Genomic DNA, 25,453 nt, shown 5'->3' on the forward strand with positions numbered 1-25,453 from the left:
TTTATCCAAGACGAACATGTGAATGTGTTTTGTCTTTTTATTGCTGTACACATACAGTAGGTATTTAAACAATCAAATACACACTGTTAAGTATAACATACAAAAATTAAGGCAGCAAGTTATTTTCTGAATGGTTTGGTCTGACAACGGAGACAGAAAATGAGAGATGAGTCTCAAATATCTGTTATACAAAGTAATAACAAGGAGAAAAGCATTGCCAAAAATGTCAAAATATAATAATTATTTTTTTTTTACATTGACTGAAGCAGGGTATATTTTTATAGTCAAATCTCCCAGTCACAACCTGAGAAATTCAATTCAAAGTTCTCAGATGTGATGGGAGGCAAAAATCTGAGTCAGAAATTAATTTGGCAATATATTTACTTTAAACTGTGAAATAAGGAAAAATAAGAAGTCAGTATTCAATTAAAAAATCTGTAATACATCCAAATCAAAAGAGACGTCTGTATCTGAGTAAACGCTCAAACAGTGGAGTACTCTTTTGAAATGACAGAAGGTCAGTTTCACAAAATGCTTGTTGACATTTGATGTATAAATGAATGATTTTGTTCAGGCTCAGACACTGTGCCATTTCTGGTGTGTTGCTGCGCAACAGATTCAGCCAACATTAAAACCTGCTGCCTCTACTTCAGAGCCAATTGACAGTACATATCTAAACAAGATTGATTAAGAAGGCAGTTCACATTAAAAGATGGCCTGTAAAAGCTACTCTGAGGTGTTAATGCCAGTGAATAGTTGTGGAAACACTGCAAGGAAGTAGCTTCACATATAGTATGGCATTTCTGAGATGAACGGTGTCTAAAGCCATGTTATGTATCAACAGGGATAAGAAAAGAACGTGTTGGTAAACAGATCAAAACAGTAGTGAATCATTGAAGCTTAATGATTGATCATTTTAACAGCAGGACTGATTGAGTGCCCGAGTATTAGCCTGATCCTGACATGATACAGCTTCAGATATCAATAACAAGTTGCCCGTCTGGTCTCAGTGAACCCAAAGAGATGTGGTCAACACCACAAAAAGCAGAACAAAAAGGAAAAATGGAACATTCATGGAAAACAAAACTAAAAATTGTAACTGAAAAATCTGGTGGCGTGTTGTAATGGATGAAACTCCAGCATCATTAAGGCTGCACTTTACTGTCCTTCTCCACGTGGCTCTGCATGTGTTCGGGAAGCTCCTGCGGGAAAATTACAAACCAGACTGAGGAGGTCTGAGGGGTAATGTTCAACTGTACACGTGTTAGTGTGAAGGCACTCTAACATTGTTTTATAACAAAGCTTTTAGAGACCGCTGAAAATAAGATGCCGTCAGTTCCTCACCTGCCTAACTGACTGCTTTTGGGCAAAAAAAGCACTGCAGTCTCTCCAGCGACATTTGACCATCTCCAGATTCAGGTTGCTGTGATCTCTAACGAGGTGCTGCAAGAGATGATCCGCCAGGCCGAAGATCAGAGAGCAATTCTGCCACTGAAGACCAGACAAAGACACACGACAGTCAAAAAAACATCACATCTTATCATCCTTCAATATCATTAGAAGAAGAATGTTTATCTTATGTTTGATAATAAAATCTTATTACCCGCCTTAAAATATTGAAAAAAAGTTAAAGTTTCACTCTCTGTGTAATGAGTCCTTACCCAGCAGCGGTGGTTCTTCATCAAGTTGAGCTTCACAGCTTGAACACTACCATCATAACAGCCTGTGTAGATCTGACAGACAATGCAGATATATAGTTTGACAGTTTACAAAATTGAAATCTGTCATGCAATTTTAGGTTTTGGCTGGGTCAGTTTTTATCCACATACCACACTCTTATGTACAGCCATACACATCACCATGTCACTGTGACCCCCGTACACCTGCAGGCGGTCATGGGACTAAAACAGAAACAAAGACAAAGTTTAAATGACATCCATCATGAATTTCTCTCATTGGTGAATTGCATCTCTGTCCAGAGTTCACTCTGTATTTATTGGCCTCAGAGACCACTGCTGTTCTGCTACCCAGCCTCTACTTTTGCCTCTTTCTCTTAATAGGTTCATCAATCGAACCTCCTCCAACTCCATTCAATGACTAAATGAAACAAGGTTCGTTGCTTTCTCTGAATTTTTAGAAAGCTAAGAAATGCACCTAGAAATCAGTGTCAGAAGGCAGTGTCCAGTTTTGGAGCAACATGTGATTGTAAAACTGAGTCATACTGTACCTGAAGCTCATACACTCGGACCAGTTTATCCAGACAGGCCGTCACCATCACCTTCCCTAAGATGACTATCGATGTCACAGCATGACTGTGACCCTTGTAGATTCGAACCAACTCACCCGTCTGCAGAAAAAAGATGGACAACAAAAATGTGTGAAGTCAAATTGGAAAAACCAAAAACACAGAGACACGCACTTTATTGATTAACATTTGAATATTTTAAGATTGTCACTCAATACTGACAATCAACATTCTCATAACCTGAGCTACTGTACTGTTGTGACACCTCAGTAACAACAACAAAGGTTCAAATTCATTTATTTGTAATGTTAAAAGGTATGAAAACAAACTTCACGTGCCTGTCCATCAATACTCATTGATAAATGTACTTACATGGATGTTGTGGGCATGAACAGACGTGTCACTGGAGCCGCTGAATACCAGGTCATTCACCACCTGAAAACAACCAAAGAAGAAATGATACAGTACACCTGATACACAAGTGATGAAAATCACTAATGATCTGCATTTCATCTACAAGACATAAATTTGACCTTTTAAAACCAAAACAGCAATACAGCAATTTGCTAGATCATTTAAAGGAAACAAACTATTTACAGGATTAAGAAAAGTCATTTTGAGAATCACCTTTTAAGTGTCAAAATTTGGATTTTGACCCTGATATGCACACAGATTTACTGTTTCCTTAACTGAATGAACAGTAAGGAGCCTTGTAACAGCTACAATTATTTTGTCTGGACAAAAATCATTATTAGATTTTAACAGTTTAGTGGAAGCGGGTTCATCTCCTCACCTTCATACAGAGTACAGTTTTGGTGTGACCCTCCAGCGAGCGCAGCAGCAGGCCGCTCTTGGCGTCTCGTACGCTGATGGTGCTGTCGTAGGAGCCGACCAGGAGCACTCGCCGGGCGCCCTCCTGTGCCGTACCCAGGCAGCTCACACCTCTTGGGCCATGGCACTCCAAGATATCCAACTGCTTCAGCGTCTAATGAGAGACAGAGAGAGGGAGATATGATAAACACGGTGAATGTTTTTTCTACTTGGTCACACAAGTGCTCTGCTTACAGGTAGAACTGTACCAAAATGTCATTTTTGCACATTCAAACTTCCTATTGAGGTTTTCGAATGATGCTGCAAATGTCTGATTGCTGATCAGCTGTTTGGGGCAAATAAACACTACCTCGAGTAATACTTGGAAACACAAGAGATCCCATGGACAAACAAGCTGGTGGTGAACATAGTTAAACTGCCACTATTGCCAATAAAAATCTATCTGATGTGACCCGAGCATAATTGTTCTATATTTTATAGGTTCAAGTTACATTTAGTCTTATTCCCCTACTTCCTTGCACAATTTTATGACTCTCCTTGAAGCTTTACCCTCAGGCGGCCAAATGAAACACACCATTACTTTGTGGATTTCTTTGGGTTTGGTATGTTGGAAAATATTTCGGATAATGTAAGTGGTTTTAACATATTCTAATACTGAATGTGTGAAGGTCAAACAGTGCACACAAACACTAATAATAAACTAATATAAACCGAGTTATGACAGTTGGCTCAAGTTACAGTTTACGAGAGTTTTTCACGTCACGGCATAATAAATACCAACCAATCACAGACATGATATTTTAAGGATTCAAATAATTACACTCACCTTTAAATCATAGCTGGCCACTGATCCACTGGCGAGTCCAGCAAACAGAATGTTCCACGCGACATGCAAACACAACACTCTGTCTGACAGAGACATCTGCTGCAGACACTTCTTAGACTGGAGGAGAGTTGACATAACAAATCACAAAATTAAACAGCAACGTGGTTAAAAGCCATCAATAACTCAACAAGTTCATTGTAATTACTGGGTTGGTATAATACTTTGGCTATATAAAAAGAGCTAATGGGAGAAATTTGTGATAGCTGCAGGTGTGGGTTCAACAAAATAAATGTGCAGCATCAACCAATTAAATGATTCCCTGTCCCTGTAAGATTCCCACTTCACAAGACGGAAGTTATGTACCTTTATGCTGTGACAGCGGATCGTCTGGTCACTGGACCCGGTGAAAAGACGTGCTGGCAGGTTTGGGAGCGAAGACACCAGCAGACAGTTGACTTTGTTTGTGTGACCAGTGAACACTGCTTGGCACTCCCTGCTCTGGATAAACAGAGACAAAATATAAATCTTATCATTTTGCAGATAATATACTGGGATCCAAAGATCCATTGTCTTTGTTGTCACGTAAAAACAGTCTGCTCCATTCAGAGAGACTGATTTGGTTAGATTATATTTGCTTATTGTCTAAGGAAGGATACAGTTTTACAGAAGAACAGTGTGTCACTTTTGAATCACGATCAACGCACCATCAGACTGTAGGCACGTGCTGTGTTGTCCCCTGAACATGTGTACAACAGGCCCTCGTGAACTTGGAGGCCGTGGACGGGGCCTGTGTGGTTCTCAAACGCTCCCAAGAATGGCTCCTCTTCCTCAACCCCCTCAAAACACTCTGAAAAAAGGCAGCGATTTTGTTGAAAATGACATTTTTAGAGCTTTATTTATCTTTGTTTCCAAACATGTCCTGTGAGCGTTTAATTCAACACAAACAGGAGACACAATACTCACCTGGAGGACCACTGGCATCTTTGACTGGCACAAAAGTGGGCTGAACTTTTCTGAGCGGTCACGAGAGAACAAAACAGTCAAATTTCACATGAAGAGTAAAGCAACCAAACATAATGTTACGTAGTGACCTCACCTCCCATCCTCTTTTTGCTGAAGCGTCTGTGTGCTCACAGCGCTGAACTCCACACTGACAGACTTCTGAGGAGGCTCTCGTTGAACGGGAACAATTGAGATAGTCTCCTCATTGTCCGATTCGTCGATATCAATAATCTCCAGGTTGGAGGGCTCCACCATCTCGACGGAGTCATCGCTCTCATTCCCTGCGCCATCATTCTGAGCTTCGCTTTCAGGAACAAGGGTGGAAACAGGTTTCTCTGTTGTGGGCCCAAGATTTCCTCCTGTCTCTTCCTCAGAATCACTGTCAGCTTCGTCTCCCGCTAACCTGACTTTCGTTAGAGAGTCTTTCCACCTCTCCCTGGTCACTTGCTCCTGCTGCCTGACAGATGATTCAGGAGAGGGACTCGCAGATAAAGAGGATATTGTTTTGAGTTGGTTCAGAGAGGTAACAGGAGTTGTGGGTGCAGCTAAGTGTGACGATGTAAGCAGCAGTGAGGGGAGCAAATCATGAGGAAACAGGGTCACAGGCTGGTTCACAGGTACCTGAGGTTTATCAGGGTTACAGGACACTGTCTGCAGTTCTTGCTTTAGTGGCATGGTTGGCAGGGCAAGAGGGGCTGGATGAGGTTGGCTGATCGAGGATGCTTGGTTTGTGGAGGACGAGTGCTGACTAGAGGCACTGACAGGGCAGGGGAAGGCACAGAAGGAAGGAAGGGGAGAGAGCCTTGATTGCACGTCAGCAGCCGCCCCTGCTGATGAAGTGGTGGCTCTCTCTGCTACACTTAGTTCTGGAAGAGATTGAGTGAGAAAATAGTGAAGTATTTGTTGAGTGTGAAGACATTTAACGCAAAAGGTTAATCTACGGTACCTTGCATCCCCTGCAGGATCTCAATGCGCCTGGCTCTGAGACTGTTGACCTCAGCAGTGCACTGAAAGAGCAGGAAGAACGACTAAATGAAATCTCATGAAAAGACCCCTCCGCAAAACGTGAAAAGATTTGTGATATTTTCATCCATGGTGGTACCTGCTGTCTCAATAGGAGGAGTCTTTGGACTTCCGTGTAGGCAGCTTGCAGGGCGTTGCGGGCCTGGATCAGAGACCTGTCCAGATCCTGTAACGAGTGGCTCAGCTCCTCCTCCCTCAGAGACACAGCCAACAGCTGGTCCATTTGGTTGTGGTCTAAAAGGTAGGATAAAATACACACTGAGATTTACTGGATGATATTTGGAAATATTCACAAACACGACAGAGTTTGGTGGTGGTCTATTATAAGTGGCTGTCAAACACTGTTGGTCAGCTTAGACATACATTTTAAAATGAAAATGCTTAAAAGAGTGCTTTGGACATTATCATTGTACTGCTTTAACATTGTTGGATTTAACAGTGGAGAACTGAAATCAATGCAGCTGAATCTGAGATATAGTTTTTCCTCGTCAAAATCTGCCATCTACATTACCCACAATGTAATATGACCACTGACACTTTGGTCAGAGATTGCAGAAGTTACAAAATCAAAAAACAAAATATTGGGATTACCCTTCTTTGACTTAGTTTTCTTCTTTTTTCCCCCCGTCTCGTTATTAGGGACGCCATCACACTGTGAGAATAAAGTAGAATTAAATTCCAATCATTAAAGTATCCTCATGTTAGTTGCTTCAGCTATGTCTAATACTTTATAATAATAATCCAGTATAATAATACTGGACACTACTCACTCTCACCACTTTGCTTTTCCTCTTTTTGGCACTACTGTGGTCTCCCAAATCTCCATCCTCGTCCAAGTGTGTTTCCACCTTCACAGAGACAACTTTGACCATCTGACTGTTGCAACCTTCCTGCGCTGCTCCAAGCTGCTCCACAGCCTCCTGCATCTGAGAATCTGACGGTGTTGCTGTGTGATGTTCATTAACTGTAGTGTCCTGGGCTGCAGGAGGAGGTAGTCGAGTCAAGTGTTCACCTGAAGCACTGCCAGGCAGCGACTCCCAGTGGAAACCCTCCGACAGAGGAAAGTCTTCCGCTTGAGTTGAGATTTCCTGGTCAGACGAAGGGTTCGCAAGTTTGATTCCAAACCTGTTACGGCACAAATGAACCAGATGAAATGCTGATTTCTGCTTGGAAAACAAAGAGTAAAGGGATGCATGAAAGAAGAGACTTACCTGGGAATGCCTTTGATACTCTCCTGCTTCTTCCTCCTCATCTCCTCGTGCACCTCCCTCCAACTCAACTTACTCTTTGCCCCTGATGAGCTGAGAAACTTATTCAAGTTTGGTTTGGGAATTTTGCACGGTTCATGGGCAATTCGAACCTTATGGGTGGTGTTCTGAGTGGACTCAGAGGATGCAGTCGTTCTTAAACATCGGGTGAGTGGAGTCTGGCTGTCCAGGGCCTCCTGTGATTCTCTGTCTCTGCTATTTGGTGGTCCATTTGAGGCACTCACAACCACTGAGCTCTCCTCACAATACTGATTTGTTCCTTGTGTCATTCTGACTGTCTGTTTTGAATTAGCTGGAGCATAACTGGAAGGGTGAACACCAGAATGTGATGCAGGAGCAGGGGAGCTGACCAGTGAGGACTGCACAGATGTAGTACCAGCAGAGGGGATGGGGGAGTTTTTGTGAAAGACACCTGCTGGCTGCTCCTTCTTAGCTTCAGCTGGATCAGCTGACCGGACAGCTGCCTCAGCGTTCTGCCTCCGGGCTTCACGATCGGCTCTACACGGCTCCCTCACACCCAGCGCTCTCCTGATTTGCCGTAGCATCTCGCTGACGTCAACGTCCCGTATCGGAGCTGCGTTAGCAGGTTTGTTTGTTGAAGCAGGTTGAGCTGAACCTTCTTGTTCTGCCTGAGAAGATCCCATACTCTCTTTCTGGTCGTGATGAAAGATGATGGCTCCATTCTGAGGGAGTTGATCACTTGTGAAATCTGCTGCACCATCATACTGGTTCTTGTAATGGCCTTGCTGTCTAATAGCATGCCATGTTGTTCGTTCTGACATGTTAGTGGCACCTCCTTGAGTATTGTGTTGTCTTTTAATATTTCTGTCCGTTTGGGAATTCTCAGTACTGACTTTGGTGAACTGACTGTTGCCAGAAAAGTTGCCATCATACCTCATCTGGTAAGTAGACTGGGTGAACTGGTCCCGGACATAAGGGTGATGCCCACCTCTACCTGCAGGCTCTCTGGACAAACAAGCCGATCTGTCTGGCTTGAATTGCCGTGTTTGCTCTCTTTGGTGAGGAGGTCTTTGTAGACTGGACACTTTATTCTCTTTGTTTTGAGTAACAGCACTGTTGCTTCCTTCCTGGTGGGTTTCCTGCACCTGAATCAATCGACTTGTTTTCACTTGTTCGGATTTTTCCAGCTTAACAACTCCTTCGGACCCCCCTGTTTTTCTTCCGTCAGCTCCCTGTTGCATTTCTGCTTGCTTCTGACCAGCTAACTGTTTCAGTTTCTTTTTTCTCTTTCTCCTTACTTTCCTCCTGTAATGGAAATAGACAGTGTGTCAAAACAATAATGAACTAAATCAGTGAACGAATAAAATGCAAGCGCTAATACTAAAGGTGAATCTCTTACTCCTGAAACTTCAATATCTTGTTCCTCTCCAGGATTTGGTCGTAGGTCTCTGTGCCCAGGATCCTCTTCAGTGTGGGGGGCTTTAGATTTTTAGACATCAAGCTCTTCAACCTGGCTTTATGTTGAGGGGTGGAGATGTGCTGAGCATACTGTTTTAAACCCATGGAGGATTCCTTACATGCCTGACATTCATGAAATAAATTCCTGTCGGTGGAGGAACATAACAAAAGATACGTCAGATATCAGCAGATGTCAGAATCCCCAATTTTAGCTCAAGAACTAATATTAAGATCAAAGCTAAGGATGACTGCAACTGTGTTATCTCGGTATGGCTAGTGCCGATTCAACCCCCAAGTTTCAGTACAATGCCAAACAATACTATGTTATATCTAGGTATAAAGAACACAAACATGTTTTTCTTCAAGGTGATCTTCTCATGAGTCACACTTATTAAATCTTCACTGACAAGCAAAGCGCAAGAACTTTGCTGAAATACACACACTTCAGGTGGCACAATCAAGTATTGTGACTCGATATCTAGCTTTATGGAATATGTGACATGTTATACAAAACGTTCAATCCTTTTTCTCAGATGAAACTACCTTTTCACTTTGAAAAAATTACTTTTTTTTTTGAACATAGAAAATGTATTTTAGTTGCGAAACGCCCTACTTTTGTTTAAAATGTTTTTTATTCATCTCTCTAAAACTTGTTTATATTTTAGTAATTTTCTCAAACTCAAGACCCGCCCTGTTCTGTCTGTTTTGTTTTGTGTTCAAAAACTGAAAAGATGGTTCACTCTGTGAAATGACATATCTAAAGATGAACAAAATTATTGTGAAGATGCAAAATCAAATAAAGGAAAAAATGTAAAAAAAAAAAAACAAAAAAACAAAAAAAAACACTGCTTTTTTTAATCCCTCACAAAAAACAGAACAGATCTAACAGACCTGCAACAATTACTTGATTGACCAATTAATTGGATAATATGCTGTTAAGCAATCAATCAGTGGTTTGGGTTATTTTTAGGCAAAAATGTCAAACATTCGCTGGTTCAAGCAAATTTTGATGTAAGAATTTGCTGCATTTCTTTGTCATTTTGGGTTTTGGCCCATTGGTAAGACAAGAGAAGCAATGTGAAGAAGTCACATGGGGATGGGGCAATTATAGATTTTATCAGAGATCCTAATAAAAAACACTCACATTTTTTTAAATTCCTTTTTAAAATATAGTAATCAGGAATCAGGATAATAGTGAACATTTACATAAGAATTACTGTGCTTGAAAAAACTGTCCTGCTCCCTGACATACAGTCCTATATTTGTTTTCTGCTTTGCTAAGTGCCAAAGCCTCTCACCCTGGCTGAAGGCACGGCTTGCACATTGTATCTTCCACAAAAACAAGTCGTAAACTGGATGTGTGTAAACAACAGGGAAATGTGTTCACCACTGTTTTATTTTATACTTTATTTGTACAGGCGGGTCTTATGATTTATGATGACTTCTTTCAGATTCTTTGATTGTTTGTTTCATACTAAGAAAAGATGTGTGTCCAATCTGTGATGCATGATAAAAACCTCTGTTTCTGAACAAAATGTAGGGTTGAAGTGATTCCAGAGTATTTTGATGATTACTGAGATACTGTGAATAACATATGTTGGGCAGGGTAATGGTGACTTCACATGTTTGACATTTTATAGACTAAAATACAAAGCATGCACATAATAACGAACAGATTAATTGGTTATGAAAATAAGTGTTAGTTGCAATCCTACATATTCTTAATTTTTACCAACATTACTCACTTGCCCAGCACTGTCTCCAGCTCTCTGTGATGCAGCATGCCGTGCATATGCTCTTGTGCCTCCTGTAGTAAAGAGTCATACTGTCAAGATTAGAGATAATTTGTAAAAACTGCATCCTATATTACCCAGCAGGCCAGCACCACTACTCAATCAAATTAGGGATGCACAATATATATTGGACCAAACAACTGTCAGCCCAATTATGGAAAATGTACGTTATCGGTTATCAACAGGTAGTGAAATTTTACTTCATATAACCAGCCAGTAATACAATGCATTTGTTGACTTTTTGTGGAAGCGCTAATTACATCTAACTGGTGCACCTGTGGAGAGCAACGCAATGAAGAAATGTCTACAAAACTTAATAGCGCTGTGGGATATCAAATTAACCATCTACAATTGGTACATCTTGGACTTTTTTCCTTTCTTCCGATGTGGTTAAACAACAATTTAGGAAAATGTAAAATTATCAGTTATCCTATAGTATTGGCCATACAAGGCAAGTAACTATCAATTATTGGTATCGGCTGAAAGAAATCCTTATCATTGCATCCCAAATTTTAAATGTCTCTGTAAAAGAGCCACTTACATGTTTCAAATACGACGTGCGACACAAATCACAGTAGACATTTTTGACCTTCGGGGAGGGTTTAGAATTGTTGTTGTGGTTGTTGTTGTTGTTGTTTTTCTTCACTGGGGTTTGAGCCACCTTCTCATGTGGGGTCTGAAGCGCTGCCATTTCTGAACAGCTGAAACAAGAACATATGATAACAGCACACATACTAAAGATTTGCACTAATATCAATACCAACTCTACATAAATACAGGACAGGTAAATCCAAATTCCAGTTTCTCAAGAGACATCAGGGGACAAAGACGACAGCCTATACGTAAATTATAGTTTATTAGTAGCATTCACGCTATATATATATATATATATATATATATATATATATATATATATATATATATATATATATATATATATATGGAGCTAGGCATATTATCCTTTAACACTGTCAAATCATTAAGTCTACAGGTATACCTGCAGCAAAACGTGGTTATCAAGTCAGACCTAGTTAGCCAGCGACCACAAAGTTAACACATTTGACTAACGGTGGACAATAACAGTTGCAGGTAAACGGTCCCTGAGGTCAATGTCACCCAAGCCGTTAATAAAAGTTGATAAAACTAGGCTAATTCATCATGCTAAACACTATCCTGTGTTTAAATCGTTAACGGGTTGTATTTACCAGACGATTTTCACATGGTAACTACCCTCCACCGCTGCTACACCGCCATGTTTGTCTACGTACGTTACGTGCGACTGCGTCATCCAATCACACGCTGGAGACGCCAACGGAAGAATGGCGACGGCTTTTCTGTTTTTTTTTTCCGTAGATCTCCAGAACATGAGAGGTGGGATTTTGTATCGATGTCCGGTCATGATGGTGTGTTACAGCTCTAGTGAGCTTCAGGGACCGCTGCTCAATGCGGAAGAGGCGTATCTGCTAAAAAAAAAACCAAAAAAACAGTTAGCAGTTAGTTAGCCGAGTTGACGCTACCTGACGTTTTTAAAAGTTAAAATGTGTAACGGCTGTGTGCAAAAAGAATATCCCGACCGGGTAAGTTGAAGCACCTTTAAAGCCCCCTCTTTTTATCATGGAGCACGAATGCTAATTTATTACACCAGCAAAGTAACTGCTAGCTACTGACGTTACAATTACCCGTGAGTAACGTTAATATTTGGTTCAACAAACAGCCTCAAACGTCGATGCTGTGGTGTCACGAGCATACGATGGCATTTTAAGATGTCACTGAGGGGAACCAAGTGTTGAACGTGATGGCGTCTAAATGGGTTTTCCTGTCTGTTCTTGTTCAGGGGAACACTTGTCTGGAGAACGGCTCCTACCTGATGAACTACCTGGGCTGTGCCAACTGCCATCAGAGGGACTTTGTGCTGATCAGCAACAAAGCCACAGAGGATGAGGATGGAGAGGAGATTGTCACATATGACCGTCAGTCTCTCTGCTTCACTCTCCCAGTTGTTTTCAGTGAACTGACATGTTTTTACCAACCAGTTCAAATACTTTGTGTCAGGGGTCGACCTACATGTTTTTGTTTTTGTTTTTTTTTTAGGGCCGATGCAGGTACAGATATTTAGAAACCAAGGAGACTGATAACCACTATTTGGAACAAATCTTTATTTGCAGAAAAAATGAAGTCTTAGTGTGAGGAATTAGAGCAACCAGTGAAGGAATGAGAAAAAGTATGCACAATTTCCAGGTACTTTAGGGCTGAGCATTTTCCTTTCCTTGATAAATTATATGTTATCAACTGTGATACTTTAACAATCAGATTGTGTTGTGGGATTAGGAAGGATGTTGCATTAGGGCCAAATGATCAGCAATTTCTCAGGCGTGGTCAGGCCCCCTTAGTTAAGTACAACCTCCAGGGACCCTGCCTCCTCATGTGGTGACACTACATTTTACTGCTTAATTTAGACCTGTTTTCCTCATTCGCGGACACCTGTCTCTATTATCTTGTGGTAGCAACAACACAATGAATTAATAAGTGTAAAAACACGAGGGCTGCTATCTCAGCCAAGACCTTCTCCAGTCATTATACTGGACATTGTACAAAACCTCATCAAATGTTATGGTTGAAACTTACTTAATAACATAAAAAAACAAATATTTTTGCAGCATTTCAGACAGGCCAATAAATATAACAGACCATAATGACACACAAAAAGGACATTGTACACATTTATGATGCTGCTGAATTTCCATTAAGGTGGAGCTCAGCATGAACATTGGGCAGACTGTCAAATATTACAGTGGAAGAAATGCAGCTGTACCACCAGGCTCCACTTCCTGGTATCTTATTTGTTAACCCTCCTACAAGGTTCCTGTGAAGAAGACAGAAATATAAGATGTATTCATTAAAAAAAGAACCCACCAATAATTAACTCCATTTGTCTTTTCAGATGTTTGTAAAAACTGTGACCACGTCATCGCCAGGCACGAATACACGTTCTCCGTAGTTGATGAATATCAGGTAGGAAATCTCTGTGCTGCTTTAACCCTAACCCTCAGCTAAGATGTACATGAAGACAAGCGTTTTGATAGGGCCAAACTTGTTATCTAACACAAACATAACTGGTTAGTTGTTGACTCTGTAGTCTTTTAGGTCTGTATATTAATGTCTTGTCTTGTGTTGTGCAGGAGTACACAATGCTCTGTCTGCTGTGTGGAAAAGCAGAGGACTCCATCAGCGTGTTACCTGATGACCCCAGACAGTCTGCGCCTCTCTTCTGAACCTGCAGGTCACGATTCACTTTTTAAATTGAGTGTCACCACCACGGAAGTACTGCTGACCTCACGCTTCACGGGTCCAACCATTTATATCATGCAGGTGAAATGTTACGCACACTTTGAATTGTGATTTTTAAGGTCTTGGTTGTTTGTGAACTACTGTATGGCGATATCAGTATAACTTTTTATAGTCCTCGACAACAATTAATATGTATGTCAATTGACAATGTCCTTCAAATAAACATTTTTACTCCTAAGAATTGTAAAACCGTTTCTCCATTCTCCTCTTCGAAGTAAGGAAACCTACCATGCAGCTATAGACTTGACAAACGTATTTTTTAATCCCAAAACGAACAGAATTTGTCTTTAAAAAATGCTAACAGAATGGAAAGCAATAACAGTTTTGCTGTTATAACGACTTTGTGTTGCAAAGAATGTTTAGCATGCTATCCAGCTAGCCCCGACCCCTCCAAAGCACCTCCATTAGCCATGTAAACACCAACGCTTCCTCAGTGCCTTGAGCTCCCGGTTCGAAGGAGGTGTTTCAAACCCACAGTGAAACGTGGTGGTGGAAATATTCAGGTCTGGGGATGCTCTGTCTCCTCTGGAGTTGGGACACCTGCACAGAATTGACTCCACCCTGACCAAGATGAAGTGCCACTCCACTCTTCAGAGACATACTACACCCTCTGGTTTGCATCTTGGAGACAGATTCTTCTGCAGGAAGCCAACAGTCACCTGACCTCAATTCCATGAGTGGTTGTCTCTGACTTATGTACCCTACTGTACATTTCCCACCAAATTGAGTGGTCCTGAAGTTGCTTGTTACTGTGTCAACATCTGGCCTCTTGTTGTGGTTTCCTGTGAAGCTGTCGAGGTTCATTGCCAATATGTGTTAGCTATACTAGACCGCTCACATCTAAAACAGCCACTTTTTCATTGCAAACACGGATGAACCTGTTTGACGTTTCAGAAAGCCCAAAGTACTGTCTTTGTCCATGTCCACATGTTTATTAACATGCTGTCACTTACCGCTGTTAAACATCTGGCCACACGTTAGTCCACAGAGTGAGCAGGCTTCATTTCACACCACCACCCCCTCCATTCCGCCGCCAGCCCGTCAGCAGTCTCTCTTGTGCTTACAGGGACGCCTGTCTTAGAAAAACAGCTGCTTGGACAGAATTCGACAACCAACTGTTCTCAGGGGACATCGCAGTCTGAATCATCACGACTGGAGTTCAACTGAAGTAGAAAAAAAATCCACAACTTCATCAATTGAGCATGTTGAGTTGAGATTTAACTGTCTGCTTTGCCTTTTACTCGTTTGTGTGATCACTGACAGTGATGCTAAGCTTGAGACTGTTTCGTCTGTAGAGACTGGCTCTTATAATTAATAATTCAGAGTAACCAGGACACTGCTGCAAACAAATTTAGTTCTCAGTTTCCATTGTCTGAAGCGCCACAAAACAAATACCATTCAAATCTTGGAGACGGGCACTTTAAAGGAAAAGTTCACCCAAAAATGAAAGTCTATGTCATTATCTTCTCACCCTCAAACTGACAGTAAATCAGAAGGCATTTTTGGAGCTTCATAGTGAAACAGCATACTCCTAAACAATTAAAATAGATGGGGGGTTGTTTTAAAATATAACATAACAACTGACATGAAACAGCTCCAAAAACGCTCCTCTGGCATTTTCCGAGTTTCTGGAAGCCCCAAGATCCCAAATTGAATTGAAAAGATGTTATTTACACCCTTTTAAAAGCCGAAATCTTCACTTTTGCTGCTAAGCTAAAATGTCTCAAGTGAGCTTGACTGTGCATCAAGGTTCTAAATATTGTCTTTTAAAATCATTTTAAGATCTCAGGGCCTCCAGAGGCTCCGGATTAGCTGTTTGATGCCATTTTATGTTTTTTCTGGTTTATTTATTTTTTTGCATTTAAGAAAGTCTCCATCTACTTCCGTTATTTCAGAGAATGTTGTCACATCAATTTCCTGAGAAGCTCCAGAAATATTTTGCTATATTTTCCATCCACATGGGGGTGAGAAGATAAGGACTGAATTCTAATGTTTTGGGTGAACTTATCCTCTAAAACTTGGACGACTCAGTGCAAAATCATAAAATTAGCTAAATACTGCTAGGCAGGGATAAGGAAGTAGTGAGATATCTGTGAACTGACCCTTTAGTCAACATAAAAACTACAGCGCGTGTGGCCATGACATAACCTTTTTCAGATCTGGCATTTATTGAATTTACTTATTTCAAAAGAATGAAATTCAACAACATGAGATGATGAAAAGGTTCCATTTATATCAGTTTTCTTCCTTTTCCTTCTACATGGTGTATGAAATAAATATGCACATAGTTGCTGGTCTACATTATGATGCATTTGGATCAGAAGCAGTTCAATAAAAATACAGATGTCTTAGCAGATTGTACAAATGAATAATAATAATAATAAAAAAACATTAGCGTTGATACTCATGCACTTTTACAATACTTAGGAATGAGTGCGCATACATGTACATTCTAAAATGCTGAGGCTTTTTGATTGACAAATAGTTTCTAGCAAAGTAAAAGCACGCTACTACACTGTGATATGCCAAATGAGCAATTCATTGTTACACAGAATAATTAATCTAGCTGTTTTACAGGAGTGAGGTCAATAAGGGGCAGCATGCCCTGGTTCTGTTCATGAATGCTGATGTTGGTATACTGCGTGTGGTGTTTACTACAAGTGTTCTTAACGTGAGTAAATGGTTTCTATTAGTGTTTACCATTTTTCTTAATGGTACATATCTACAATTAGCATCATTTTTACATCCCTCAAGTATTAAACATTATCTTTTTGGTCTCATATTAGGCCTATATGGAGAGTTAAGAGAGGAGTGAAATGAGAGGTAAGGAGTTGGCAATCATAAGGTTTTCTCAACCTTTTTCTTTCAGCTGCAGGTTTCAAGCCACATCGTCAAGTATTTTGAGAGACACATCCAACAAATGAATAAATAAATAAATACAATTTATCATACATTTTACATTACATACAGTACATTCCCTTGAGTAAATACCGTATTTACACATGCTATCATGGACTCGATGTGAGACAGCCTCTCGCTACAGTTGCACCATCCATATCAGTCACTTGTGTCAAATACAGTCATCGATTCACTTTGCTGAAGCCTTTCCCCTCTTGGATTAGACCTCTTCCCCTGGAGCCGTGGCCCCACAGACCCTGCCCACCGGGCCTGTCCTGTGATTGAGCGTGCCTAGTGGTAGGGGAGCCGGAGAAGCTAGATGGAGAGCGGCTGCGTCCCTGCAGTGCACTGCCCTCGCGGAGCTCCTGGCGGGAGGGGGAGGAGCTTAGCGAGCGCTGAAGGGAGGACGACGAGCTACGAGGCCGAGGAGGAGGGCTGAAGAGCATCCCGCTGCGGTCCTGCATCAGCTGAGTCAGACTGGCCAGGAAGTCTGCGTCACTAGTGCTGCTGGCTCGCACTCTTAGCCTCCGCCGCCTGGAGAAAAGAACATATGACACTATGATTGTGATTCTTTCTGTTCGATGATTCTTCCTTTACAACATTAGAAAACTTCTGATTTACAAGATTTTTTGATTATTAATTATGGTCAGCATTTTTAAGCAAATCTACATTCTGTAATAAGCTCTCTTGTAGTTTTTAGTCGTCGGTGGAGTCCATTCCCACATTGGATTTATTTTGTTTACCTATTCAAAAAAGTAAAATAATTAATCGTAATGCAAAGTGTAAATCTCTTACTGCTGGTACTTGGCATAAAAAAAAAAAAAAAATCTACCAGCAAAACACAGGGTGGCTTTTACTCTGAAGCATTCACAGAAAATTAAATGTATTTCTCACAGAGATGAGTGTGGCAAGGATTATTAACAGCGTAATTTATCATCACACATGAGTTTATAAACAAATGCAGCAGTCAAAGTTGGCTAAATTGAAGAGTCTAAAGCACCAGGATAAACGGCCAATTAATGTCTGACGTATTTTTTTAAAAACAATATAAGTTTGTTTGGCTGCACTGAAAAAGACACAAAGGTTGCTGTCATATTTCCTTACTGCTTGAGTGTTTGCTATAGAATTAAACTGCAATTACTAATACCACAATTGACCACACTAAATCAACCAGGGCCAAAGTCTTAAGGACTGTAACCTTAAATATGTTCCGTCCAACAAAAAGAGACAAATGAGCAATGTGGATCCTTTTAAAGTCTTCACAGAACATAGTTCATACCTGTTGTCCACACCCGGGCGGATAGGAGGTTTCCCTGGAGGTGGTCGAGGCAGAAACTTGCTTGTGAATTGCTCGGGTAGAAAGTTGGCGCTCACTGGACGCGGGATCTTACTTTTGCTACCTGATGAGGAGGACAGAGAGAGAGGGTCTTCTCCTCCACAGTCGGACCTGGAGCCTCGCTCTGAGGAGAGCCTGTCCCTCGGCAAAGCGCAAGGCAGGTTGTCACAGGACAGAGATGGAGAAGGTGAGTGGGTGGGGGAGCCAGGAACTGGACTGCTCCAGCGGTGACGCCTCTCCAAGTTGAGGTCCTTAGTTGGAGAGTCCAGGATGCTAGGGTCCCGGACTGGGATTCGACTCAATCTTGGGGATGAGGGAGAGTCTCTTCGCCTGAGCAGAGCTGGAGGTGGAGAGGAGGAGACGGTGACGGTGCTCTCCATAGCGCCTCCCACTGCGTCAGCTAGAGGCTGCTGGTTCGGCTCGGAGGAGCGATCGGGCAGACCGGAATCACTCTCTGGGTCTCTGTCGTTTGTCAGATGAGAAGTGGGACCTTTGGCTGGGCTTGGCACTGGAGCTAACTCCAACTTCCCTCCGTCCTTCAAGATTTCTTCTGAGACTTTATCAGATTCACCTGATGGTGCCTCGAGGGGTATTGCATCACTCCTCTCCTGTACTGGCGACTGTGGCGCACAGCTAGAGGACTGAGAAGAGTTTGATAATTGTTAAAGGGTGTGAAGACAATCAAAAACAACAAACAATCAAAAGCTCCAAAACAACCTGGATCAATTTTCTAGAGCATGTCCTGCTGATGGAGATAAGGTTGATGAATCTTAATCATTTTCTATGGATGGCAGGAGATCAAGCCCGAGATCACTATGTTTATGCTGCTTTCGCAAAATGTTGGCAGAATCAGGCGCACAGCTGATCACGCATTATTCAGACTGAGCATTCATCCATTATTCAAAGGTGGTTAGCCCTAATACAAACCATGTAATGACGCCAGATTAACAGCTTAAATTAGCCTATTTTGTGGTTTTATAGCAGTTCCTAACCAAGTGAACCCAGATACAAATGATGCCAGTAGAAAATTAGCTGAAACAATTGTATTGGTGTATATAATTGATTTTATTTTGATGTAGCTGCCAGCGTATTTGCAGCCACTCCTCTGACTTCTGTGAGTCTTTCTCTCTTGTGGGATACATCATCTGTGTCCGCAAAAATATATATCTCGGACTTTGAATTACTACTCTACTCTCGTAATTATGGTTTACAGGATATGATGTGAACGTGGAATTATCTACCATACACAAAGTGCAATACGAATGTTGTATACTGTCGTACTTACACCTATATCCATTTGTCAATGTCATTGTTTCGTAGGAATTTGTTCAAATGTGTCTTTGTAAAAGCATATCACTGTGAATCTGAGGTTCCTATATTGATGATTATATGATTAACTAATGAATTGGGGTTGTTTTCTCACCTGTTAAACACCTAAGTTCACAATGCTGCTTTCAGTTCATGCACATCAAAATGCTTGATCACTTCTACCTGGTCCATCTGGGGTCTTCCCATCATGACTGAGGGCATCTGTCCGAGCATCCCGGGCAGCCTCCTGTGGCCCAGTAACCATGTTCCAGGCATGGACATCTGCGACAGGACAGGACTGCTCGGCACTGCTGTGGACTGACCATCCTGTGGCTCAGAGGACTGGTTTTCAGTCTCAGCAGGTGGCTGCATTCCAGGTTCGTCCTCGTGCAGAGCTTCACCTGCAGGCTTGGTGGCCCCAGAGCCGCTGCCTTGCTCAAGCTCCAGCATCACCCACTCCTGAGAGTCTCCCTCCTGAGGCACAGGACTGAGGTTTACGGCCACAAAGCCGCTGCTGGCTGCACCCTCTTCTTGATCTGGTGTTGCCATGCCTGAGTGTTCCTCGTTGCAGGAAGGCGTGTGCTGCCCATGTCCCCTCTCAGGAATAGATTTCTCCCCGACTTGAGAAAGGACAGGACGCTGTTTGCCTAAGCTGAAACAACATATTTTACAAGATTATGGTCAATTTGTCTGTTTGCCATAAATAAGCATTTTGCAAGCTGTAACAAGCGGATATATTGTAATTTGAGAGCGTACTAACTAGGCCTCAAGGAAGCGTTCGATGGTGGGCTTGGGTTCGGGTGCAAGCCTCTTTTCAAATGCCAAGCTTTGACTGTGCCTCATCCTGCGGAGCAGCGGTGCAGCCCGCTCCAAGAACATGGTCTCTGATCGCACCCGTCGAGGAGAGCTCTGCATGGAGCCGGTGTTGGGGCTCTGGTTCCCCTGGTTCTGACTGTTTTCATCCTCACTCACCACCTGAGGAGAATGAGCAACAAAGAGGCCCAAACCTGAAGTAATGCATTTTTTACGCACAGAATGCTATTTTTACTCCGCACTGCTTGTTTAAATTCAAATCCGAAGTAGCAAATTTTTGATAAAGGTAGTGATGATTATTGTTGCCGGGACGCTGGTTAACCGAAAGTGTCAGAATTTGACAGCCTGGGAATGAAACTCAATAATCAACAATCTCTCTAGAATTGTCTACTTCAGCTTTAAGTTTCAAAAGGTAGGATTTTTTACATATTAAAAAAACACAAAACAACATATTTGATTACCTATGATTTAAAGAAGGTTAACTCATCGCTGTGTCCATTCCTATCTCAGACCTCACATCTTACCTTAAGAAATCCTAACTATAAATCCAACACTTAGTCATTTCAATCATAATATTTCTGTTATTGCTGTTACCCATCTTTATTGTCACTGCCATACAGACCTGACAATAGTAGTGCTGCAATTTCTGGCAGTTATTATGAAGTAAGGATGCCATCCTAAATCAGGATTCCTAATTTAAGAAATTCTTCGGTTAGGACTGTTCTTTTATATGTACATTTTAAGCCCAAAATGGGATTTTTAAATATTTTTTTAATAAATGCAGTTAAGGAACATGCTTTAGGTGTACAAAAATCCTAAATATTGCCCTCAACTGGGTACTCAAGTATCAGTACTGGGGTGGGTTAAAGTAGGTGAGGCAGAATTAAATATTCTACCTCTGGGCAAAGTTAATGCAGTCTTGGGGAGAGTATTGAGCAAAAATGTAAATCTCAGTGCACAAGACAAGTAGCAGTTACATAAGAGTAATATCACAGCAGTGGGTAAGAACATTGTACATTGCCCCGACCTTCCTGATCATCGCCTGGGCTTGTTTATGATTTCGGTTGCGGTCCATCTCCTCCCATACATCTGCACCAGGGGTGGTCGGCGTGGGGATGGGCGGGCAGTTGTCAGCATCACTGAGGCGCTCCCCTTGCAGGACATCTTCAGTGTTCTCCCTCTGCAGCTCGCCTGGCAGCACTGAAGCATTGGCCATGCTGTGGAGGAGAAGGAAGGTCACCCTGCAGCTCATTTCCACAGCACAATTTAGAGCAGCCATTTCTCAGGGATCTCTGACTGTGCAGATTTCTAGTCTAAAAAAAGCAGCAGCTATACATTTACACTCATGTCCAACAAAGTGTGAAGGAAGTCTGAATAGCACAAGTGAAACTGCAATAATGATCCAGCTGCAAGTAATGGAATAAATGGCTATGTGTAAAAAGTGACAGAGCCTTCTTTGACTGTAAATACCCCAAGTACGCTGGTGTGAGGCGAGTGAGCTGCTGAGCAGTGGTTGTTGCGGCAGTGATGGTCAGCATGTCCACGGAATCACATTTCTCCCAGTCGTACGGGTCATTCTCCAGCACGTTGTGGCTCTTCATAGCATTCTCAAACACTGACATCAGGAGCTGTCACAGAGAAAACACAGCCGTCAGCGTTTGGTAGCTGGGGAGGAACAAACAGTGCATGCAGAATATGCCAAACAAGAGATGGCCAACCTCATAGTCAGGCTTAGTGAAGTAGTCCAAAGTCAGGATATGATCCAGGAAGGTACTAAACTCAGAGGGAAGGTGCTTGAGCATGAGTCGATGGTCATACGTCTCTTTTAGATTTCCGACTTGTTCCTTAAAGCAGGGAGAAAATAAATGGATTAATGGATACAAATACCATGAATACATTTCTATACTGATTAAAACAAAAAGGCACATACTTTATCTTTAATTTTCCTCCAAGGCAGCTGACCAACCATGAATTCAACCAACATGTAGAAGAGGGACCACAAGTCGTCGTGACGGCCCATTTCCTACAGATGAAGATACACAACGATGAGCTGTTTCAACGTTAAAACGAATATGTCAGCAAAAACGGATGTTTGTGGTCCATGCTCACCTTATTTTTATGAGCATTGATTGAAGCATATCGCACAGTTCCTCTGAAGCCTGCCACAGGACGAGGCTGAAAGAGAATTCAGATTTGGTAAAATGCAAACTGCATGAGGTGATGAGGAAACTGAAACACAAATAACTAAATGTTTGTCCATTACCCCATCTTACCCCATTTTAAGGTATCTATGGATACTATTCAGGCAACTAATCCTTTTTGGGATGGTCACCGATATCACGAGAGCCACTAAGCTAAGGCCAGCTGAGGTCATGTAAATGAATTTGTCATTTGACGTGAAACGTGTACATTTGTGTGCCTTTAACTTTAGATACCCTATCAGTAATATTTGCTCAATAAAACACCAGTGCAACCCAAAGTGGTGCATCTGCATTTATATGATACAGTATCTCATTTTAAATTATTTTGGATTCATTTTTTAATGACACATTTTGCTGGACCAGACGGACTGTGCTGTAAATCAGCTTCTGAGAGGATAAGTAACTTCTAGGTTATCGGATTAAAAAACAAACAAAAAAACAATGCTTACAGGAAGCTGACTTGGAGTACTTACTGGACGGACTTCCTGACTGGAGTTGGTAAACTGACGGGCCAGGCCAAAATCAAGCATATAGCAGCATCTGCACGTACTGGCTAGTCGTCCCATCGCAAAGTTGGACTATAGTTTTAACAACATAGATAAACACAAGCAAGTTAAACAGTTAATTGTTCTATGTAAATGTAACTTTTGCTAAATTAGGATGCATACAATAACAGGAAATTCATAAATCATGAGAGGGTTTCAAGTCAGCTTACAGGCTTAATGTCACGGTGCAGGAAGCCTACAGAGTGAATGCTTTCTATTGCCTCTAAAATCTGCTTGCCAAGTCTCAAAGTTGTGGAGACGGAGAAGGTGGCTCGGGTCATGGTCCTGCGCAAATCTGCCAGATTCCTCCCCTTATGACAGGAAACGAGTGTTGCGTGTTATATTTATGATGCAGAGTGATTCTGTTTCAGCAGAAAACAACATACTTGATGAGCACTGATGGGTGAAAACCCTACCTGGAGCTCCATCACCACATAGTTGAATCGATCATTCCTGCCACATCCTACGAAGCGACACACGTGGTCTTTACCTGTCAACAAAGAATGTATATTTATACCAACGGGTAGGCTCTTTGGTCAAAATGTATGCCTGCTCCAGACACAAATATTAGGTATAAATGTGTGTATACATGTGACAAATCTTGTGTATTAGAATGGATTACTGGAATGTTTTGGGATTAGTTAGCACAATAAGTTTTAAGGATTATAAACATGTCTTTTATTCACTGAGTGTCAATGTGTTTTGAGGTGTAGACCAAACAACTGCTACTTTTATCATAACAATTCAATGGTTTTATTTGATGAAACATTAACCTTCATGGAAACCGACCATCTACCATATGTACTAAATTGACAAAATGATTTTGGGGGGTTACCACTTGGCACAATCTGATATCTCCGTGTTTGAGTTATTCCTGGAACATCATTAATAATGTAGCTCCAAAACCATTACTGAAACTGACCAATCACGTTTTTGTAAAGTCATGGGAAAAAGGGATCCACTCAGGGGAAAAGACTGGAAAGTACGCACATGGGAGAAGTTACTCTTTCAAATACATGTTGAACATAGTGAAAGAATATATCTAAACTCAAAACTATACGTGACCAAGTATTTCTATTGCCTGAACTTAACCAAAGAAGTTAACCAAGCTTAAATGGGTTTCAGTCCCCGTCTCCAGAATGAGAGTATGTAGCCCATTCAACCGCGATGGCTTGCAGCAGCTGTGATTTTTGGCGATGTTTTGTACGTTGAAATGATGATCCTTGAAAAACATTAACTATGACCTTCCGGGGATTAACACAAGCTGCAAAGCTATGACATCCCATGATAATGATCAACTTTAATAATGACTTTAAGAAAAACATCAACACAGCAGTATCAGATCACATCACCCATCTTGCCTGCACAAATTCTTCTGGGGAAAAAGTGTTAGTCAGTCATTTTGTGGGAGTTTTCAGTCACTGATAATTGGATGACATCACTCACCCTGAAGCTTCTTCAGCACTGCCACCTCCATCTTCAGCACCTGTTTGGGTTGTTGAGCAGACTCCACCTTTAGGGCGACAGTGGCCTGGCTCAACTGATCCAAAACCTCATAGATCTCCCCAAACCCGCCTCCACCTATCTTCCTCGCCTGAGAAAGAAGAGTGTTTTCATCAACCCACTGTGTGACCGTGGAGGAAAATATCCTTTTGATTGGGACATTATTTGGTGATTTCTCTTCCTTACCACTTTCCATCTGTCTCTGACCACGTCTGCCACTGACAGGATGTCTGTGTGCTCTCCAGCCCCACTCATCCTGAGAGCTCTCAGCTACAGCCTGCACCTGGCATCAGTGACGAAAGCACCCCACTGAAAACAGGGAACAGATTTTAAAATTCAGTTCCGTCTTTTCTCCCTGACAAACCACTGTATACTGCACGCCAATGGGCGTGCAGAGGGTGGAAAGAGGAACAGTAACTTATATACCGATTACACATCCTTGTGCAGAACACCATATATACAGCTGCAGAGGTTAGCTACACCTCACGTCTCCAAGGTTCACGCAAGACGCTAACCACTCCTAGATGGTCACGATAAGATAGCAAGCTAGCATCGCCTGGTTTGTTTGACTCTGAGCCAGGACACAACGACGAGTAGCGCAGCGTCAGTCACTGGTCATAAACGGACGTTAACCGGTCGTTTGAGAGGATTAGCCGCCGGGGAGCTAATCTAGCTGGGTGACGGCGTTCAATGCGGCGGCTCTGGTAGTCCTGTAAACAAGCTAACTAGCGTATTTACTAAATATAACCGCTGGCTAGCAAACCTCCCTGACCCCTTACCTCGCTTCGCTGCAGAATTGCGATACCAGTAAGTGAGTAAAATCCAGGCAGTCCCCATGCTCCCTCTTACTGAAGTTAGGTCATTCCAGTAAATTGTTTATTTTCGAAATGGGATTATGGTGATGGACCATAGCTGACGTTAGCTACAGTTAGCCAGCTAGCCTGCTAATGGATGGGGAATGATGCCCCGTGCTCTCTCATAGAGGCGCTGGTGACGTCACAGCGCTAGTCTCTCCTGATTGATCCGCAAACTCCTGCATCCTGAGACCCTGACAGAGAGGAGCAACTACACACACTGCACACAACTTACACACA

At 41.9% G+C, this 25,453-nt stretch overlaps 3 protein-coding genes and 1 long non-coding RNA gene across 7 annotated transcripts; 2 read left to right on the top strand and 2 right to left on the bottom strand.

The window, feature by feature from the left end:
- Window positions 1–19: 19 nt before the first annotated feature.
- On the bottom strand, window positions 20–12,186 carry znf106b (zinc finger protein 106b). 3 transcript variants are annotated; one of them, XM_037086536.1, is made up of 22 exons: window positions 11,999–12,186; window positions 11,613–11,870; window positions 10,949–11,108; window positions 10,360–10,421; window positions 8,556–8,759; window positions 7,139–8,461; window positions 6,698–7,052; window positions 6,519–6,579; window positions 6,007–6,161; window positions 5,851–5,911; window positions 4,999–5,770; window positions 4,866–4,915; window positions 4,607–4,749; window positions 4,266–4,400; window positions 3,903–4,019; window positions 3,039–3,230; window positions 2,618–2,680; window positions 2,228–2,347; window positions 1,830–1,901; window positions 1,662–1,733; window positions 1,345–1,491; window positions 20–1,202 (listed from the first exon to the last, which is right to left on the bottom strand). In XM_037086536.1, the coding sequence occupies exons 2-22, from the start codon at window positions 11,804–11,806 to the stop codon at window positions 1,146–1,148; spliced, it is 4,515 nt and encodes a 1,504-aa protein (XP_036942431.1). In that variant the 5' UTR covers window positions 11,807–11,870; window positions 11,999–12,186; the 3' UTR covers window positions 20–1,145. The 3 variants fall into 3 exon arrangements, with proteins under 3 accessions (XP_036942431.1, XP_036942432.1, XP_036942433.1); XM_037086537.1 differs by lacking the exon at window positions 11,999–12,186 and having other exon boundaries at window positions 11,676–11,807; XM_037086538.1 differs by lacking the exons at window positions 11,613–11,870; window positions 11,999–12,186 and adding an exon at window positions 11,405–11,587.
- Window positions 11,842–13,933, top strand: churc1 (churchill domain containing 1). Its single transcript, XM_037086548.1, has 4 exons — window positions 11,842–11,984; window positions 12,242–12,377; window positions 13,349–13,419; window positions 13,587–13,933. Exons 1-4 carry the CDS (start codon window positions 11,946–11,948, stop codon window positions 13,677–13,679), a joined length of 339 nt encoding a protein of 112 aa, XP_036942443.1. The 5' UTR covers window positions 11,842–11,945; the 3' UTR covers window positions 13,680–13,933.
- Window positions 13,934–16,288: 2,355 nt separating this feature from the next.
- On the top strand, window positions 16,289–17,018 carry LOC119012579. Its single transcript, XR_005072524.1, has 3 exons — window positions 16,289–16,426; window positions 16,542–16,578; window positions 16,878–17,018. It is a non-coding gene; the product is annotated as an uncharacterized LOC119012579 (long non-coding RNA).
- On the bottom strand, window positions 16,681–25,392 carry ttbk2b (tau tubulin kinase 2b). Of its 2 annotated transcripts, none has more exons than XM_037086539.1 (15): window positions 25,139–25,392; window positions 24,546–24,668; window positions 24,303–24,450; window positions 23,273–23,346; window positions 23,027–23,167; window positions 22,785–22,889; window positions 22,220–22,285; window positions 22,041–22,133; window positions 21,829–21,954; window positions 21,581–21,738; window positions 21,138–21,327; window positions 20,058–20,272; window positions 19,481–19,949; window positions 17,933–18,630; window positions 16,681–17,187 (listed from the first exon to the last, which is right to left on the bottom strand). In XM_037086539.1, the coding sequence occupies exons 2-15, from the start codon at window positions 24,612–24,614 to the stop codon at window positions 16,836–16,838; spliced, it is 2,904 nt and encodes a 967-aa protein (XP_036942434.1). In that variant the 5' UTR covers window positions 24,615–24,668; window positions 25,139–25,392; the 3' UTR covers window positions 16,681–16,835. The 2 variants fall into 2 exon arrangements, with proteins under 2 accessions (XP_036942434.1, XP_036942435.1); XM_037086540.1 differs by lacking the exon at window positions 25,139–25,392 and adding an exon at window positions 24,786–25,059.
- Between the last annotated feature and the right edge of the window lie 61 nt (window positions 25,393–25,453).

The sequence above is a fragment of the Acanthopagrus latus genome, chromosome 22, assembly GCF_904848185.1.
Source record: "Acanthopagrus latus isolate v.2019 chromosome 22, fAcaLat1.1, whole genome shotgun sequence".
Lineage (NCBI taxonomy): Eukaryota > Metazoa > Chordata > Actinopteri > Spariformes > Sparidae > Acanthopagrus > Acanthopagrus latus.